The following is a 17429-nucleotide window of genomic DNA, read 5'->3' as shown; positions in this document are numbered from 1 at the left end:
GTAATAACAATCAAAGCACTATTGTTCCAAATAGTATTTTTCTTACAAAAGGTATCTGTGGATTTGGCAAAAGAAAAGATTTTACTTTCTTCCTCAGAAAAAAAAAGTTACTGAAATTAAAATTCAGAATTAAAATTTAGAAACATTTAAAACATGGATTCCTCTCATATGATAAGAACTACTAAAATCTAACAAATGATAAAACAAAGGAGGTGAGTGGAATCTAATAAAAATGTAAAGGGAATTCTCTACTGGGAATATTACATATCTTCTATACATGAAACGATTGCTAGTATTTTCAGATTTTAAAAATGTAATTTTGTAAAAGGCAGATTTCAATGATGATTTACTACCACATACCTGTGTTATGAAATTCAACTCAATCGGTTTGCCTACCCATGTATATGAATGTGTGTATATACACACCCAATTCAAATGCTACTTAGGCTGGTCTTCCCTGGTGGCTCAGATGGTAGAAGATCTGCCTGCAACGCAGGAGACCCAGGTCTAGGTCTACCTATGTACATGTATGTGTATCACAATTCAAATGTTACTGAGGCTAAATGTTAGTAAATGTTGTTATGAAGCTCAAATCACTTCATTCCACTGTAGATTTCTATTGTTATGCTATGTTATTTTTAAGGTCTAACTAAATAAATTTTAAATTCTCAGTGAAATCAAGGTTATATAAGTTTACACATAAATGTATTTTATATGATTTTAATAAATATAATCTTTATATAAATTAATTATAAGTGCTCTTACATATAAAATTTGGTTACATATTTGAAAAACCTTGAAATGATAGTCAATGTTAAGGTTTTACATAAATTTGAAATTTATCCTGAGACCTAATTAAAATGAAAGTAAACCATTTGGACATCAAAGTAAACCATGGACAAGACAACCAAATGAATGGGAGAAAATATTTGCAAATGTTATGACCAATAAGGGGTTAATATCCAAAATATATAAACAGATCATACAACTCAACATCAAAAGAGCAAAAGACCTGACTAGACATTTTTCCAAAGATGATATTTTCCAAAGCCAAAAGGCAAAGGAAAAGATGCTCATTGTAGTTAATCATCAGAGAAATGCAAATTAAAACCACAATGACCTACCAACTCACAACTGTCAAAAAGCTATCATCAAAAAGACCCAAATAACAAATGTTGGTGAGGATTTGGAGAAAAGGGAATCCTCTTATACTATTGGTGAAAATATAAATTGGTGCAATCATTGTGGAAAACTATATGGAGATTTCTCAAAAAACTAAAAATAAAATTACCACATGGCCCAGTAATTCCACTCCTAGTCATACATCTGAAAAAACATTAACTCAAAAAGATACACACATCCCAAGATTTATAGCAGCATCATTTACAATTGCCACGATAATGGAAGCAACCTAAGTGTCCATCAACAGATGAATGGATAAAGAAGATGAGGTATATATATATGTATGTACATACACACACGCATACAACCAAACAAATGGAAAGTGGAATACTACACAGCCATAAAAAGGGATGAAATTTTGCCATTTGCAACAACATGGATAGACATGAAGGGAAGTATGTCACTTAGAGAAAGACAAATACTATTACTAATAGTATTTGTATATAAATTACAAATACTAATACTATTACATCACATATGTGGAATCTAACAAATAAACTAATGAATGTAACAAAAAAGAAACTGACTGAAAGACAGTGGTTACCATGGTAAAGAGGGAAGGAGAGAGAGGCAGTTTAGGGTGGGGCTTACAGAGGTTTAAACTACTATGTATAAAATAATTAGGCCATAAGTATATATTGTATAACACAAGAAATATATGCAAATATTCTAAGAATTATAAATGTATTATCACCTTTAAAAACTGTGAATACTGTACATCAACTATACATCAATAAAAAATTTAAAAAGTTAAAATTATCAGTTTACAACAAAAGATCTTTCAAATACTTAAATATTTTCCTTAACTGACTTGGATCCAGAACAGCTCTCATGTACCATTTTCACATTTATTTTAGTGAACAAGAATGCTTCTTTATCCACATTTCCTTTTCTATTAAACCATTTCTTTTCTGTCCCTTCCTTCCTCCCTTCAGTAGCATTAAAAATAAGTCAAAGTAGCAATAGGACTAAAGGGATATTTGGAAAGAAATTGAATTCTTTGCAAAAGTGGCGACATATTTTCAAAAGGAATTTAAAGTTTTAAACCCATCTGATTGCTCTTTGGTTGAAGTTTCTTCTCGATGTGTTTCTTGGTCTGCAAATCATCGATAACTGACTTACGGAAGTGAATAAAACAAGTAAAGGAAGCAGGAATTCTCTACTATACGTTTTGCCCTGCCCTCAGGGGTCTTCGATGTTTCAGATTATGAAAAACATCACCACTGGTGATTTTAATACTTAGTTTATACATCTATCTACATCTGGGGTTACTCTGATAATAAATTTTGGAAACGTACAATAAGAAATCTATTGTATTATGTGTTTTTATCTTATTTACAAAGTTTGACAATTGTAATTTCAGTGTGATAGTAATCATTACAGAACTATCAACATCAATGTTTTCAGAGTGCCTCTATGCTGTTTTTCTTTTAAAGGGTCCAATTCAGTAAAGACAATGCTACACGAAAGGTAGCATTGTCTGAAAGATATTAAGGCAGGAATAAAGAAATCCATTTAGCAGTAGAATCACTGTTTCTGCTGTTCAAGAAAAGAAGGAACATATTTTAAAGCCAACCAAGCACATCTACACAGCATAAATTTGGTGTAGACTAGCAATCTGATATACAAAACAGAATTCCCATCTGATATACAAAACACAGAATTCCCATATGAAGTTCAAGGATCCATCCTTACATTGGTACTTAGATTTGGTCAGATTAACATGAAAGTATACTTCTAATCTGTTACTACTCTTTTAATTCAACCACAGAAATGTGTTTGAATGGATTAATGAAAGTTCAAAAAAATAAAAACCCTTTGGTTCACTGGACACTAATATACGGTCCAACTTCTTAGATAGTCCACATAACTTTAAAAATGGAATAAATGAAGAATCCTTAAAATCCCTACCTTCAAATTATAAATAAAATTCCTACTTACCCATTCTAAAACAGGGAGTGGCAAACTTTTCCTATAAAAAGCTAAAAAGTAAATATTTCAGACTTTGTAGGCTATACTCTCTGCCACACTTGACTCTGCCACTATAGCACGATTGCAGCCACAGACAATTCACCAGTGGCCATGTGCAGCCATGTTCCAATAAAAATAACTGTTGGGCAGGATTTGGCCCTCAGACCACAGTTCAAAAAGATCACCTGCTCTAAAACATCAAAATTCCATACTTGAGAGGATGCCAATTATTTTAAATTTTTAAAACTCTTAATGAAAGGCAGATTTCAATGATGATCTAAAATTTTACCATAAAGAGTTATGATCAAAATCACTATCTTATAGTCCAAGACAAAAAATACGTAACTTTTTGTCAAGCTGATACATTTATATAAATGATGGACCCAGGGTTTTTAAACGGACTATCTCTAGTTGTATGTAACTGCCATGATATGAATAGTATATCTAGAAAGGAAAAATGCTGTGGCAGACTTTCCAAATATTCATCGCTGAATGAGCGTTTTTGGCAACGCTGCAAATATTTGGCAACATATCCATCTATTTCTGAGTTGAGATAAACTTCAACCTAGGAAAGGTCCCTGTTTATTGTTGACACCATGAGAGTGAATTTTTAGGAAATAAATAAGCCACTCAGTCCTGTACACTATAACAGAGCAGAAGAGATAAAACAAAAAGATGACTTCTTAAATGATTTGGGGATAAATTTTACCAAGAGGTATTTTGTATCTATGTATACATCTATAGCTATGATGTTTCAAGGCACTCAAAGTTTCAAAGCCTTCCATACTTCTACTATTGGTTACACTCATTGATTAAATTCTATATAGATAACGTAGTATCTCAATTCCATGGCAAGCTGAGCTTCCTTAGTCTAATAGTTGAAATAATTTTTATCCACATAGGAAGCCAAACTGTGCAATTCTAGGTTGAGGCATTTCTAGACCAATAATGAAAGTCAGAGAAGTTCATAAAAATCTAAATAATGGTACACACAAACCACACACATCAAAAGACTGGCTTATAAGAAAAGCTTGTTTCCACTCATATAAATATATACTCAAAACCCAGGCATTCATTTCTCACTCCTGTTAACATAAAGCATGAGAAACCAATTTATTTTTTCACACACAAAAAAATGCTCCTTATCTGCATTGTTTCTCTAGTTTTACCACACATACTATATCCTATCTCCAAAGTAAACTTCTAGTTCTTAGAGTAATTGAACAGAAGTAAATCTCTGCAATTTGATACTTTAACTATTGAAAATTATCAGCTGAAATACCATTTGAGTTAGTAATTAACCATTAAGAAAACATAATTCTCTAGGTACAACTGTGTAAACTCTCTGACATAATTCAAGTATAGCAATATTTATTTAAAACTCTGGGTTTCATCATATTTCTAATATCTCTAGGAATAAAGAAAACTATTTTTGGCACAAGAAAAATTTTTCTGTTAGGGTGTATTTTGCTTTAAAAAATTCTGTTAAAATCAGCTGACTCACAGGTTGTCTAGAATTAGCAAAAGAAAGTGAAAGTGAAAGTGAAGTCGTGTCTTTTTGCGACCCCATGGACTATAGTCTACCAGGCTCCTCTGTCCATGGGATTTTCCAGGCAAGAGTACTGGAATGGATTGCCATTTCCTTCTCCAGGGGATCTTCCCGACCCAGGGATTGAACCTGGGTCTCCTGCACTGTCGACAGATGCTTTATCATCTGAATTTTTCCAAGTAAAAAGATAAATTTTTCTATGGTGTGATTTCAATATATGCTAAATATTATAGATCACTGATAAATATGACTGCAGGCAAACACAACAAAGATTATACACAGCAGGCTTTAATAATTCCAAACCACTAAAATGACTCGTTTTACTAATCTCAAAAGACACTCAACTTCTTGAACATTATAGCTAACCAGATGTCTTAATTCTGTCTTTACTCAATTTCGAATTATCTGTGTCAACAAAAATCATGATAATCATTTTTGTTGTTGTTCAGTCACTAAGTTATGTCTGACTCTTTGTGACCCCATGGACTGTAGCACACCAGGCTTCCCTGTCCTTCACTATCTTCTAGAGTTTGCTCAAATTCAGACCCACTGAGTCGGTGATGCCATCTAGCCATCTCATCCTCTGCTACCCTCTTCTCTTTTTGCCTTCAGTTTTTTAGTATGAAAAGACAAAAGAACAGTCATACAAACCTCAAGTAATTACAAGTACCAGAACCATGATTCTGTGATGTTGCAAAAAGTTGACAAATCAGGAACTGAACTTATTGATTCACTATTATTTCATATATTCACCAAAAATTTGTGTGTCTGTATGCCAAGTATTATACTACATTTTGTAGTTACATCTGTAAGCAAAGCAGACACAGAGCTTTGCCATCACAGATTTTATAATCTAGTAAGGGAAAGAGACAAACCATTACCTCAGTAATTCTAAAAAAGGAATGAGCTCTGTCACTAACTGGACAGCTATGAATGATTCTATTCAGTATAATAATCATATTACTATCAGTTAATACAGTAGTTATATTAACTTACAGTAATACAGTAATATATTGGTCAGAAGCATACATCACCACTCTCTTTCCAGCAGTTACAAACAGTCCTTTAACACATAAGCATCATATATAGCATGGACAAATGAGATTTAAACAGTCATGCCTGACAGTTTAATATGGGACAAACAAAAATTTTTAAATCTTTATAGCATTACAGCAGTGCACAACTTGTAAAATTCTTGTGCCCAAAGTTTTTCATCATTAGTAAAAACATTTTCTCCTAAATATTAATAAATGTTCATCAGCTGTCAAGGTATAAGCGGAGTAAAAGTTGTCAGAGCAAGAAAGAGAAAACAGATAAGAACAAACTCAGGTAGCTACTAGTTAGGGGCAAAGTAGGATCTAGAAATATAGTATTTTAATCCAAAATCCAGTAACCCTTTTCATTTTACCAGCCAGCTTCACATGCCCTCTTAAAAAGAGTGTCAGTATAACTTAATACTGCCAACTGGTTAAGATTACCAGTATGATAGGAAAGGTACTAAAAAAATTACCAACCTATAATTCACAGTCAACCATAAATGAAACCTCCATTTATAAACTTAAAACATATTGATATTTCTATATTTACGTATCTAATGAGTCAACTCAGTAGAGCAGCTATAAAAAGAAAATCAGATCAGTTTTTTTTTAGCACTGGGAGATGAGAACCTTTTACTTTCAAACACCTGTTCTACTGATAACCTGTCTCTTTCTTAAGAATAAAGAGACACTGATGTATAGAACAGTCTTTTGGACTCTGTGGGAGAGGGAGAGGGTGGGATGATTTGGGAGAATGGCATTGAAATATGTATAATATCATATATGAAACGAGTCGCCAGTCCAGGTTTGATGCATTATACTGGATGCTTGGGGCTGGTGCACTGGGACGACCCAGAGGGATGGTATGGGGAGGGAGGAGGGAGGAGGGTTCAGGATGGGGAACACATGTATACCTGTGGCAGATTCATTTTGATATATGGCATAACCAATACAATATTGTAAAGTTAAATAAAATAAAATTAAAAAGAAAAAAAAAGAATAGCCTGTCTCTTCTTTTTGGAAGCATGACAAAAACAAAGAATTTAACTAATCAGATCTTGTTAGCTGATCTTGTTCTTTTTCTACAATGAAAATACAATAAATTATCTTTAGCTCTTAAACACTTTACATGTAGTCCAAATTAGGAAACAAAAGACAATTACTCTCTATTGATAGATACCATCCTATATATTTCCTATATAAAAGCCAAACTAAGACTCTAGATCTGAAAATAACATGTGTCATGCTTCCTAAATCAACTTTATAAACACTATCTGTAAATACAAAGAATAAGGTTACATTCTAATAATCATATGGCCATCCCTTAGTTTTCTTGTTTATCAAAATGAAAAGTGAGTTTCTACTAGTATTCTATTGAAAGACTTCTATGAAAAACTGTAGTGTTATCAATGAATTTTCCCACATTAATTGCTGAAGGCTTAATAATGCTATTTTATTAAAAACTATAGAAACACACATAAAACTATAGAAACTACATAAAACTCTAATTTCTACATAAAATTATAGAAACATAAATAGCATTAAATTTTTATAGTTTGTATCAAAGTATACATGAAGTTTACACCAACCTCAGTTCAGTTTAGTTCAGTTACTCAGTCGTGTCTGACTCTGCGACCCCATGAATCACAGCACGCCAGGCCTCCCTGTCCATCACCAACTCCCGGAGTTCACTCAGACTCACGTCTATTGAGTCAGTGATGCCATCCAGCCATTTCATCCTCTGTTGTCCCCTTCTCCTCCTGCCCCCAATCCCTCCCAGCATCAGAGTCTCTTCCAATGAGTCAACTCTTCGCATGAGGTGGCCAAAGTACTGGAGTTTCAGCTTTAGCATTATTCCTTCCAAAGAAATCCCAGGACTGAACTCCTTTAGAATGGACTGGTTGGATCTCCTTGCAGTCCAAGGGACTCTCAAGAGTCTTCTCCAACACCACAATTCAAAAGCATCAATTCTTCGGCGCTCAGCTTTCTTCACAGTCCAACTCTCACATCCATACATGACCACTGGAAAAACCATAGCCTTGACTAGACAGACCTTTGTTGGGAAAGTAATGTCTCTGCTTTTCAATATGCTATCTAGGTTGGTCATAACTTTTCTTCCAAGGAGTAAGCGTCTTCTAATTTCATGGCTGCAGTCACCATCTGCAGTGATTTTGGAGCCCAGAAAAATAAAGTCTGACACTGTTTCCACTGTTTCCCCATCTATTTCCCATGAAGTGATGGGACCAGATGCCATGATCTTTGTTTTCTGAATGTTGAGCTTTAAGCCAATTTTTTCACTCTCCTCTTTCACTTTCATCAAGAGCCTTTTTAGTTCCTCTTCACTTTCTGCCATAAGGGTGGTGTCATCTGCATATCTGAGGTTATTGATATTTCTCCTGACAGTCTTGATTCCAGCTTGTGCTTCTTCCAGCCCAGCATTTCTCATGATGTACTCTGCATATAAGTGAAATAAGCAGGGTGACAATATACAGCCTTGACGTATTCCTTTTCCTATTTGGAACCAGTCTGTTGTTCCATGTCCAGTTCTAACTGTTGCTTCCTGACCTGCATACAGATTTCTCAAGAAGCAGGTCAGGTGGTCTGGTATTCCCATCTCTTTCAGAATTTTCCACAGTTTCTTGTGATCCACACAGTCAAAGGCTTTGGCATAGTCAATAAAGCAGAAAGAGATGGTTTTCTGGAACTCTCTTGCTTTTTCCATGATCCAGCGGATGTTGGCAATTTGATCTCTGGTTCCTCTGCCTTTTCTAAAACCAGCTTGAACATCTGGAAGTTCATGGTTCACGTATTGCTGAAGCCTGGCTTGGAGAATTTTGAGCATTACTTTACTAGCATGTGAGATGAATGCAATTGTGTGGTAGTTTGAGCATTTTTTGGCATTGCCTTTCTTTGGGATTGGAATGAAAACTGACCTTTGCCAGTCCTGTGGCCACTGCTGAGTTTTCCAAATTTGCTGGCATATTGAGTGCAGCACTTTCACAGCATCATCTTTCAGGATTTGAAAGAGCTCAACTGGAATTCCATCACCTCCACTAGCTTTGTTCGTAGTGATGCTTTCTAAGGCCCACTTGACTTCACATTCCAGGATGTCTGGCTCTAGGTGAGTGATCACACCATCGTGATTATCTTTGCCGTGAAAATCTTTTTTGTACAGTTCTTCTGTGTATTCCTGCCACCTCTTCTTAATATCTTCTGCTTCTGTTAGGTCCATACCATTTCTGTCCTTTATCGATCCCATCTTTGCATGAAATGTTCCCTTGGTATCTCTAATGTTCTTGAAGAGATCTCTAGTCTTTCCCATTCTGTTGTATTCCTCTATTTCTTTGCATTGATCGCTGAGGAAGGTTTTCTTGTCTCTTCGTGCTATTCTTTGGAACTCTGCATTCAGATGCTTACATCTTTCCTTTTCTCCTTTGCTTTACTTCTCCAATAACAGTAGGCTCATCTTTTTAAAATTTATATATATTTTATGACTGTATAGTATTGCTTTGTAGATTTTCACAATTTGATATTCAAACATAGCTACACATTATTTTTTTTTACATTATAATAAAACCATATGTAAAGAGACCGATGCTTATCACCAAAGAGAAGTCAATTTGTATCATGCTACCAACTCTTTGACAGCTGTGTGGCTTTGATCAAATTACTTTGCTTCTCTGATCCTCTCCTCCTATGGCAGCGGGGTGGTTTTAATAACAATAATGTTAAATATCTAGCACAGTGCCTGATACATGCTTAAAAAAAATTGTTAGTATAAAAGGTCTACTGTATTTTAAGCAATTTCCTTAGACTAGATTCTCAGAAGTAAAATTATGAAATGGAAAATATGAATGTTTAAGGCTCTTGATAAATGCCACCAGAACCTCTTCCAAATTGGTTATACTAATTTAGACTCTCAAGAGCATTATGTGAGCTCCTGATCAGCAATATATTAAAAGTCAAACTTAGAAAATTGAGATGAATGAAAAAGCCAACTGTGTGTGTGCTTGTGTGTACTAAGTCACTTCAGTTGTGTCCGACTCTGTGCGACCCCATGTTACCTAAACAAATAAAATCTTAGTATCAAGCATATATGAATATACATATCACTAAAAATATAAATTCTATGTAGACTTACCCTACATGAGGGGCTGGAATCCCTTTATGGGAGGGAGACAAGGTCTGAAGTTTGTTTCCCGAAGAGCTGCTAACTGAAGACACTTTACCTGAAGGAGCACCTTTTAATAAAAAAGGTATTAGTTTTAACAACACTCTGAAAAAGAAAAATCACATTAACCAGAGCATCTGACAAAACAATGCTTTCATGGCAATAAATCTTCATGGCAAAAAATCAAAATGAATTATCAAATCAAAAATTAAATAAAATTTTTATGGGACAACATACAGCATCCTTCATTTCTAATTTCTGTACTTCTTTCTTACAATTTACATACAAATGAAGGTACACTTCAGCAATCAAGATCTTCTTTAAACCATTAAATATTTGCCTATTAAAGATAATTATAAAGTTCAGACAGGTATAGGCAGAAACAAGGGAAAAAAATACTGTGGACAAAGAATCAAGAAAAGGACCTTGGTTGACTACTCTGAAGAGATGATATATCAGTAACTACCTTGAGGGCAGACATTTAGGCTAAAAAAGGACTACAGAACATCTAAAAGTAGAAGCTACTGAAAGTTACTCTATTTTTACCCAAAATAATTACTTATCTTCCACATCAACTCCTAATAAACCTAGTTTTAAATAATCCAAAACGGAATACTGTCTTCATTTTCTTCTCTACTGATTCTGATATTTAAAAAAAAAAAAAATCAAGTTATTTGACAGATCTCATTACCTACAACAGTTTTGCTAGTGCCGCTTGGTTGGGGTAATCGTGATGATCCTGATGAGGTGGTCCCAGGAGAATTAAACTTCTTAAGTGCAGGCGGCTTATACTAAAATAATGAAAACACAATGTTTTATCAATATCACATTTTGATTATGGATTACAAACCAGTATTTCAAAAGCACACATTTCCTTCAATGAGTCAGATGTTTTACCACCTACTCAAATTACCCAAATTTAGAAAGAGCAGGTTAAAATATATCACCTTAAAGAGAAGTTTCCCAAGAAATGTTCCTTCTCTTAATTGGCATACTAAAATTTTGGCTCAGATGTCCTGCTGCTAAAATAGAGAGTAAGAGTAACTTTTCCCAGGTCAAAGAAAACAATAATGGATCAAATGGAAAAAAAATTCCTCAATGTTAAGATTTTAAATGCCAACCATATTATTAGAAAAAAGGTAAAACCGCCCAAAGATGCTCACTTGGTGGTACGGCTTTAAAGGTCAAGCTCTTTGTATGTTCCTTGGTATGGTTTTGTATTTCATATATATAATCCAGGCACATATCTTACTGATGAAAATTCCTAAGAGCACATAGAAACCTAAACAAGTTTGAAATAGCTGTCTAACGGATTACTGCCCCAATGTGAAAATAAAGAGCTAATTCTTCATTAACCTCACCAGAACATGTTCCATGAATGGGATATGGGTTGAGAAAAGATAACGGTATTTCAGCTTATCTCATTTATTCTCATTTTTTTCTCTATGGAGAAATATCACCATCAAGTTTGTTTTACTGTCTCTTATTTAAACAAAAATTGTCTCTGTTACTGAATATAAAAGCATCTCATTGATCACCCACTCCAATATCAAGAAGTAAACTTGCCCAGGGTTACACCCAACTTAACGGAACAGGAATTAAGACTCATACTGTCTTAGTACTAGCCCTGTACGCCAACTATAAGGTGATTATTGTGCTTGCCTGTGTACTTGAGCCCTACGCTTAGGACTTTATGAGAAAAACCGGTTTTAAGCCCAACTTTTAAAAATCAAATCATATTTATAACCTATTATCAGTATAAAATTTAAGATGCTCTGCTATTAAAAACTGCTGGCTAAGCACAAACATTAAAGTCACACATTGTAACTCTTCAAAATTCAGTACTTGACCTTTTACAAAAATAAATCTTGTAAAAGGGTCACACACACACACACAAATAACAAGCACATTTGACACTATAATGCCAGAAACTTCAATTTCTTAACCACTTGGCAACTAGAAAACCTTCAATAACTGTCCGTCAAATGAACAAAATGACTAGGAGACTTTGGAAATGTATATGGAGCCATATAAATATACTGTTTCTTGGAAAACCTGAGGTATTTCCTGTAGTATCAGTCTTTCTCATGAAAATATCAATATTACTGAATACATTAGGAAAGATTTTAAAACACTATGGAAAACAAGACCTAACAAAGACTTGTCAAAATATTAGAGGCATGCCTACTAAAAATATGGTCAATAAAATTGGATTAAGAAACAGGACTGGTGACTCATTTACATTTTGCTAATTATCAAAACAGAGAACAATATACAATGAGAGGTCAAGTATTAGGCAGGAAGAGCCCCAGCAGCATTATATACTGGGAATAAAGATTTTTATGTATATATTAGGAATCTCTATATTAACTTAATGGCTTATAAACAGAAAAAGGCAGAATCTCCTTCAAAAAGTGCTTTGTTTTTCTGCTCTGTATTAAACCGCCTATTATTTTACTCAGTTTTTTGGTCAGATTTTCTGAGATGATGAGAACCTAGCCCAACTGTATCTATCTCCTACAGTATTTCCTATTACTTTCAACCAGAACAAGTCAGGGTAGTTTCCTTACTGACTCCTCATACTACTCTGAATGCCTCTTGTTTAAAACATACTCATATATCTCTCAGTAACTGGCTGTTCCCCTGACCTAGATAATATGACTCCTTCCTTAATGAGCTATATTTTATCTGTTCTACACATCAAGCTGAAATTCTACTGCTAGGCATTCAGGATGACTTTAGCAGCAACAGCAGCAGCAGCAGCAATGATTTCGCATAAATTCATTTTAATGATCAGAATAACAAAATCTATTTTTACAGTTATATCAATATGTGTTTCATTTACCATGTATTAAGGAGGTGATTATTTCATATGTTTTTATACAGATCACAAACCTAATACATTTCCTTGGTAAAATATTTATGTTCACAAAGACTTTTCATTTCTGATAAAATGGGAGAAGGTATATATTTATTTGGACCAGGGCAGCATTCAGCCCAAAGATGGGCACAATAAAGGATAAAAATGGTAGAGACCTAGTAGACGCTGAAGAGACCAAGAAGAGATGGAAAGAATACACGGAAGAACTGTATAAAAAAGATCTTAATGAACCAGATTACTATGATGGTGCGGTTAGTCACCCAGAGCCAGACATTCTGGAGTGTGAAGTCAAGTGGGCCTTTAGAACTGCTGTTAATAAAGCTAGTGGATACGATGAAATTCCAGCAGAACTATTCAAAACCGTAAAGGATGATACCATCAAGGTGTTGCATTCATTATGTCAGCAAATCTGGAAGACCCAGCAGTGGCCACAGAACTGGAAAAGGTTAATACTCATCCCACTTGGATGAGCTAACCACTGGACAATGACACTCATCTCCCATGCTAGTAAGGTCATGCTTAAAATCTTACACACTAAGCTTCAGCATTATATGAACCAAGAACTTCCAGATGTCCAGGCTGAGTTTAGGAAAGGAAGAAGAACTAGAGACCAAACTGCCAACATTCACTGGATTATCAAGAAAGCAAGGGAATTTCAGAAAAACATCTCTCTGTTCACTGACTACACTAAAGCCTTTGATTGTGTGAATCATGACAAACTGTGGAAAGCTCTTACAGATGGGAATACCAAACCATCTTATCTGTCTCCTGAGAAACCTGTATGCAGGTCAAGAAGCAACAGTTAGTACCCTGTGTGGATTGGTTCAAGATCGAGAAAGTACAACAGGGCTGTCTGCTGTCGCCCTGTTTGTTTAACCTACATCATGAAAAATGAGAAGTCATGAGAAATCCCAGGCTGGATGAGCTACAAGCTGGAAACCAACTAGACTTTAAGAAAAATATTTATAAAGCTATCACAGATAAAAATAACATCATGGTCTGGAGACTATAAATAAAGGCCAAAATTGATTTTATGTAAAATCAAAATAGTGACTACTTCATGGATGCTCGGGGCTGAGAGTGACAGAACATTACATTCTGGGACTGAAATAGTGCAGTGAGGCTTTTGTAAGACTAAGAATAGTCTATTTCTCAATGTTCCTGTGGTTACACATGAATTTATGTGTTGTGCATTTTTTTCTGCATATAATTTACCAAAAAAAAAATAATGGGAAAACTATAAGAAAAAAGTCAGAATAAAAGTGTTGTAAAAGATAAGAGCTTAGAGACAAATATTTAAATATTAACTATGGTGATAACTTTTAAAATATATACATGTATACTTAATTTTCCATAGAGAATAGAAAGCCCTTTAATAATCAGAAAACATTATTAACAATTGAATGGCACATTTTCAGACTTAAAACTTCACTACTTTAAAAGTAGGGTAAGTAAGAATCAATCAGAATACTGAAAATTCCTAAACACAAAATATTTACTGTGTTGCTTGAAACTCATAAGGTAACTCAACCTAACCTAATCTGATACAGCATCTAAATTATGCATGGGTTATTTAATTTGTTTTTTTAAATAACAATATGTAATTTAGCATACATTAGATAACATTATTTGGTCTGCTATGTCTTCATGGGTCTATGTTAATACAACCATGCTTGAATTTGATAAAATTCCTAATGAAGAAGAATTATGAAAGCTTAAATGGTAGAACTTTTTCTTTAACTACAAGAACCTGATCTTTACTGTATTTGTAGTGGGCTGCAATAAGGCCAGATTACAGTTGATAAATATGATAAGGAAGCATTTAAGCATTTTTAGGAAAAGTATTCTACTTAGTTTACTAATATAGATCCAGTACTTGGTACAGTGTTACTCAAAAATGAGTGAACACAGATGAGAAAATATAGAATTAGACTGAAATAAATATATATGACTGAGCATGGAATCAGAACTGAAAATTTAAGGTGCAAACTAAAAACTACCTGGATTTTACATGTATGAATCATTTGGCACCACAGTGTTGAAATAAACTCATCTTATTATATGTCCTTTACTCTTCTATTTTATTCTTAAAGATCTTGTTGGGTGTTCTTAAACTGTTTAAAAGATATACTTTGTTTGCCATCTGTTTTGGAAATTCTTCAAAATGAGGTTTCCTTGCTGTTCTTTCCCCACAATGATGATGATAACAATCATATGCTCTATTTCCAAAAATATTTACAGAAATTCAATAGCAGGATTCTCTCAAGGAGGTCTCAATTGCAATGGGATCTTTTAATCCAATATTTTATTCATAAGTAACAAGATAAGTGAATTTGATTATTCCCATTTGCTAAATTTACAGTCCAAAAGAAAAGTTAACAAATGAAAGCTTTGTGAAACATAAAATTTGCTTACAGCAGAGTCTGGCAGGCTACAGTCCATGGGGTTGCAACACTCAGACACGACTTAGCGACTAAACCACCAGTAAACCACTACATAATACTGTCTAAGTTTTTATGTAACAATATACTTAAAGGAAAACAACAGTAGTGCAAAAATAAAGTACACATTACAAAATTCTCTTATGATTTATGGTTCTCTAACTGCTTTCACATACATCATTTCATTTGTTTCTCACAATAGTTACACAGATTACTTCACAGGTGAAGAAATAAAGGCTTACATATATATTAACGTCACTTTTGCCTAAAAGTTCAAAAGTAGAAGTCTGGATCTGAACCTATGCTTTCATTTCCTGAAATATGTTACTCACATATCACATGAAAATATTCATTATTCACATGATTTTCAAACATGAATTTTTACTGCCAATTTCTCACTCATCTAACCCCTCTGCTGCTGCTAAGTCACTTCAGTCACGTCCGACTCTGTGTGACCCCATAGACGGCAGCCCACCAGGCTCCCCCGTCCATGGGATTCTCCAGGCAAGAATACTGGAGTGGGTTGCCATTTCCTTCTCCATCTAACCCCTCTAGTTTCCTCTGAATCTGCTGTAGTGATTTTTAACCCTTTCTCCATTTTTCCCTAATACCTCTTTAAATCAAGTCTACTTCAAATTTTGTTCTCAAATAGCCATTCAAATTTCTTACTAAATCTTTGTAACATTAATATATAAATTTTAGCAGGTGAGAAAACTGTAGTTAAACGTTCTGTAAAGAACAAACACAAAACCGTGAACTTAAATCACCTTGTTATTTATTTGCAGGAATGATTACAAGGATTACCTGTGTCCGAGAGGTTGATTTTCCTTTGGTATCAGTAGAAAATTTGCCTTTATTACTAATACGTGCTGCCTGTTCTTTACAGAAATTTATATGTCTATCAGCTGCATTTTCATTAAATCTTCTCTGGCAATATGGACACTGAATATAGTCTAAAATAGAAAAAAGAAACAGATTAGTAACAAAATACTTGAAATGAGACATAAAGAATTATAAGTTTTATAAACACTAACTTAAGACATATACACCCTGTTTGCGAAGCAAAAACTTGTTTCTTTATAACTACCCAACCTGACTTATCAGAACTTAGTAAAGACATTTAAGAAAAAAAGTCTGCTAGCACATGCTACATCACAATTTTCTTCCAGCTTAGAATCAAATTTGAGGGGTGAAAAACAATAAATCCTCACTACAAAAAAATAAGGAAAAATGTTAATTCATTTTTGCCTCTATAATACTATATGTTTTCATCATACATATCTTCATATCTTTTTTATATGGTAGACTAGGTTAAGTAGTAATAACACATTACATTAAAAATATACTTTAAAAATTGGGCTCATCTGTTAAAATCTTTAATTTTGGTTAGATGAAAGCTGTCAAGAAATAATGTAAAAGACTTTATACAGTTTTATTTTCTTTAGAGGTCCCAACAGATGGAACAAGTGATAAAAATATATCTCATTAACATAATTAATTCAAGTTTAAGAAACAGCAAATGCTTCAAAGATTAAATATGCTTCCCAAATGTAATGCACATTATAAACAAAATTTCTTATAAAATTAAATCTTAAAGTTATCCCAGAAAAAAACAAATTTTGTAGCAGTGTAAAAGATTTCAAATCTATGAGATATTGAGAAGAAATAAATATAACTTAGCAAGGTCACACAAAAAAAATCAATTTATTTCAAAAGGTTTACTTTTTGAGATGGAGTTTGCCTTTTAGAATTTACACTTATCTCAAGCTCAGAAATTTGTTCTGCTAACTACTGAAAGACATCTAAAACCTCTAATAACAAAGAAGTTGTTTTGTTAGGGCTAAGAGATAAAAAAATCTCTAAAGTTCAAATTATCCTGAAGAACTGCCACTCTCTCTCTCTCATTGACTTATGCAAACATGAGAAATATACCCATTTTGGTTCAATCAGATAAAATATACAAACACCTCTAAAACAAAGAGAGAATTCAGTTTCATGGGGAAAATTAAGGTAGAAATAGAAGAGACTCACACCCAGATAGAACATTTCAGAGTTACTCAAAGCATTAAAGTTAATTACTAAGACTCAAACAGGATTGGCCAACAAGGGCCCATGGGCCAAATCCAGCTTGCTTGCAACATGTTTTCATAAAATTTTATTGGAACACAGCCATTTACATATTTTCTGTGGCTGATTT

At 33.9% G+C, this 17429-nt stretch overlaps 1 protein-coding gene across 5 annotated transcripts in view; it reads right to left on the bottom strand.

Moving 5' to 3' along the window:
• The window catches only part of ZC2HC1A (zinc finger C2HC-type containing 1A), a 209084-nt gene that overhangs the window by 165205 nt on the left and 26450 nt on the right, over positions 1-17429 (bottom strand). For all 5 annotated transcript variants that reach the window (XR_011570619.1, XR_011570621.1, XR_011570618.1 and 2 more), the window contains exons 5-7: positions 16037-16185; positions 10602-10701; positions 9881-9980 (exon numbers count right to left, since the gene is read on the bottom strand). Coding sequence is in view for 1 of the 5 variants with exons in the window: in XM_019974022.2 (XP_019829581.1) it covers positions 9881-9980; positions 10602-10701; positions 16037-16185 (349 nt within the window). In the remaining 4 variants the exon portion in view is untranslated. The remainder of the gene's footprint in view (positions 1-9880; positions 9981-10601; positions 10702-16036; positions 16186-17429) is intronic.

This window comes from Bos indicus, chromosome 14, assembly GCF_029378745.1.
Source record: "Bos indicus isolate NIAB-ARS_2022 breed Sahiwal x Tharparkar chromosome 14, NIAB-ARS_B.indTharparkar_mat_pri_1.0, whole genome shotgun sequence".
NCBI lineage: Eukaryota > Metazoa > Chordata > Mammalia > Artiodactyla > Bovidae > Bos > Bos indicus.
Note: the sequence above shows the minus strand (reverse complement) of the source record. Positions and strands in the feature narration are given on the sequence as shown.